The sequence below is a fragment of the Callionymus lyra genome, chromosome 9 (genome assembly GCF_982586985.1).
Source record: "Callionymus lyra chromosome 9, fCalLyr1.hap1.1, whole genome shotgun sequence".
Taxonomy (NCBI): domain Eukaryota; kingdom Metazoa; phylum Chordata; class Actinopteri; order Syngnathiformes; family Callionymidae; genus Callionymus; species Callionymus lyra.
The window spans coordinates 25,375,947-25,379,613 of NC_141826.1; the positions used below are offsets into that span (position 1 = coordinate 25,375,947).

Sequence of the window (3,667 nt, forward strand, 5' to 3'; positions counted from 1 at the left end):
GTGTCGCTTTAATACCAACATTATTTAAAAGGCTATGAATTAAAAATATTGAATTTAGAAAATATATTTTAAAACAATTGGAATTATAATATCAAACTCCATGTGTTAATTAATGTTTCATTCATTTATTTAAAAAACATAAGCGTTTAAAAAAATAAAAAAAATAATCTAAAACAGGTGCATCGTTAAATTATAATTAATAAAACCAAAAAAATGTTGGGTTGGTAATTTTTGGATCAGTTTGAAAAAAACAACTTTTCATGAGTTTAAATACTTTTAATGTAAACATATTGTTTGACCAAAAGGTTTGATGTCGATGGACGGAACTTTCTCGTTTCTTCTAGAACATCAGTTCTTTGGGCATCTCCGTCCCTTGGATTCCCCCCAACAGGTTGTGGACGGACAAGGTCGTCATGGTTGATCTGGTGGAGTGTGTGGCGCTGCCGATGTGAGGCAACACAACTACACAACACAACACAACACAAGAGTCTCTCAGAGGATGTTTCATGGTTCTGTGTAAATAAACAGTACTGAGCTCCGTGTTCTATATCTATAGCAGTTTGTTTCTATATTATTACACACAAAGTTTTATTTTTATTTATTTATTTTATAATTGTTTTCTATGATTGAAGTCACTTTTGTGTTTGGGTCATTTTTTGAAGCAACTTTCATATTTTTATTAAAATATTTTTATTTTAATTGAAGCAACTTTCATATTTTTATTAAAATATTTTTTATTTTAATTGAAGCACATTTTTTATAATTTTATTGAAAATATGTTTTATTTTATTTGAAGCAAATTATTATAATATTTTTGAAAATATGTTTTATTTTAATTGAAGCAAATTGTATCATTTTATTGAAACATTTTGATTTCAATTGAAGCAAATTTTGTCATTTTATTGAAAATATTTTTTACTTTAATTCAAGCAAATTTTATTGAAATATTTTTATTTAAAATGAAGCATTTTTTTTATATTTTATTGATTTTTTTATTTATTTATTTAAGCAAATTTTATAATTGTATTGAAAATATTTGTTATTTTAATTGAAGCAAATTTTATAATTTTATTTAAATTTTTATTTAAAATGAAGCAATTTTTATATATTTTTTTGAAAATATTTTTATTTTAATTAAAGCAAATGTTATTTTATAGAAAATATCATTTACTTTAATTGAAGCAAATTTTATAATTTTATTGAAAATGTTTTTATTTTAATAAAACCAAATGTAATATATTTTTGGAAAATATTTATACTTTAATTGAACCAACTTTTATATTTTTATTTAATTGAAGAAACTTTTACATTTTTATTTTGATTAAAGTGACTTTTTCTGAAGACATTTTTTATTATAAATCAACCTAAACCTTTGATTGACAGATAAAGAACCAGATTTGAGTGACGGGCGTACGACCTTGAACTCACCACAGTTCTTCAGGGTCAGCAGAGGGTGATCGGGTGGCAGCGGCTCGGGTGTCGTGACGTCCAGACCGGCGGCGGCGATCCTTCCACTGCTCAGAGCCTGGTACAGATGCTCCTGGTTCACCACCGCCCCCCTGTGGAGACACGGCGTCGGATCAACGCGACCGCACTCTGGGGGGTCACCGTGACCCACCTGCTGGTGTTGATGAAGACGGCGGTTTTTTTCATCTTCCCGAATAATCCTTCGTCGATCAAGCCTCTGCTCTCCGGCGTCAGAGAGCAGGACACGACGATGAAGTCGCTCTCGGAGACCAGCGTGTCCAGAGGAACTGAAGGACGAGCAGATCATTCGCTGAAGGAAGTCATATTTGTAGAGCTTTTCCAGACCAGGGTCACAAGACGCTTAAACAATCAAAACAATACTCAATAAAATATATAACTAAAAGTTCAAGATAACACTGAGACGAACACAAGAGTCTCAGAGAATCAAGGAAAAGCACGAATAAAAGTGTCTTCAGATGTTCAGGTGCGTGTTCAGGAACCATCAGTAGATTCTGATCCACAGACCTCAGAGCCCGAGCTGGGGTGTAAGTCTGGATCAGATCACTGATGGAAGGTCTGACCATGAATAGATCTGAAAGTAAGAACCAGAATTTTAAAACGATCCCGAAAGAAACTGGCAGCCAGTGAAGAGTTTGAAGGAGAAATGTTAGTTCTTCTACTAGAGCAGCCAGTGAAGAGTTTGAAGGAGAAATGTGAGTTCTTCTACTAGAGCAGCCAGTGAAGAGTTTGAAGGAGAAATGTGAGTTCTTCTACTAGAGCAGCCAGTGAAGAGTTTGAAGGAGAAATGTGAGTTCTTCTACTAGAGCAGCCAGTGAAGAGTTTGAAGGAGAAATGTGAGTTCTTCTACTAGAGCAGCCAGTGAAGAGTTTGAAGGAGAAATGTGAGTTCTTCTACTAGAGCAGCCAGTGAAGAGTTTGAAGGAGAAATGTGAGTTCTTCTACTAGAGCGGCCAGTGAAGAGTTTGAAGGAGAAATGTGAGTTCTTCTACTAGAGCAGCCAGTGAAGAGTTTGAAGGAGAAATGTGAGTTCTTCTACTAGAGCAGCCAGTGAAGAGTTTGAAGGAGAAATGTGAGTTCTTCTACTAGAGCAGCCAGTGAAGAGTTTGAAGGAGAAATGTGAGTTCTTCTACTAGAGCAGCCAGTGAAGAGTTTGAAGGAGAAATGTGAGTTCTTCTACTAGAGCAGCCAGTGAAGAGTTTGAAGGAGAAATGTGAGTTCTTCTACTAGAGCAGCCAGTGAAGAGTTTGAAGGAGAAATGTGAGTTCTTCTACTAGAGCAGCCAGTGAAGAGTTTGAAGGAGAAATGTGAGTTCTTCTACTAGAGCAGCCAGTGAAGAGTTTGAAGGAGAAATGTGAGTTCTTCTACTAGAGCAGCCAGTGAAGAGTTTGAAGGAGAAATGTGAGTTCTTCTACTAGAGCAGCCAGTGAAGAGTTTGAAGGAGAAATGTGAGTTCTTCTACTAGAGCAGCCAGTGAAGAGTTTGAAGGAGAAATGTGAGTTCTTCTACTAGAGCAGCCAGTGAAGAGTTTGAAGGAGAAATGTGAGTTCTTCTACTAGAGCAGCCAGTGAAGAGTTTGAAGGAGAAATGTGAGTTCTTCTACTAGAGCGGCTCAGAATTCTGGCTGCAGAGTTTAGTATGAACTGCAGGCGAAACACATCCTTCTTGTTTAGACATGAATATAAACTGTTACAAAAGTGTGAACGAGAAAACACAAAAACGAGCTCCAGATCGTGTCATGATAACGTTTTCCTGAGTTAAGAGATGTTCGTTCGTTTCCTCACCAAACTCTGCGTGGAGCTCGGCAGCTTCAGGTCTGGAAGTTCTCCCCGAGTACAGCAGTCGCTTCACGCCGAAGGGCAGGAGTCTGCGAGCGATAGCCTGACCTGAGGATCGACATGAACACAGTTTATCCTTGAAGTCAGTTCGTCGTGTCCAGAGCTACAGGTCGAGGTGAAAGAAGACTTCGATACAATATCGAGAAGCGCATTCATTTTGGGGGCATTTTTTAAATCCTAATTTATTTGAATCATTGTCATTTTTTTTTAATAAAATAAAAAACTATTTCTATTTACAATTAACATAATATACAATTAAAAAATAATCACAGTGTTTGTTCATTACTGTATTGCAATTAATCTTCCGGCCTCTAGATGGCAGCAGTCATTACGTCCTACTCAGCT

General features: G+C 36.1%; 1 protein-coding gene across 1 annotated transcript in view; it reads right to left on the reverse strand.

The window, feature by feature from the left end:
- Positions 1 to 200: 200 nt before the first annotated feature.
- grhpra (glyoxylate reductase/hydroxypyruvate reductase a) overlaps positions 201 to 3,667 on the reverse strand; it is a 10,216-nt gene continuing 6,749 nt past the window's right edge. Inside the window, exons 6-9 of the mRNA XM_087798884.1 lie at positions 3,269 to 3,370; positions 1,619 to 1,754; positions 1,429 to 1,559; positions 201 to 462 (exon numbers count right to left, since the gene is read on the reverse strand). Of these exons, the coding sequence (XP_087655010.1) occupies positions 341 to 462; positions 1,429 to 1,559; positions 1,619 to 1,754; positions 3,269 to 3,370 (491 nt within the window). The 3' untranslated portion in view covers positions 201 to 340. The remainder of the gene's footprint in view (positions 463 to 1,428; positions 1,560 to 1,618; positions 1,755 to 3,268; positions 3,371 to 3,667) is intronic.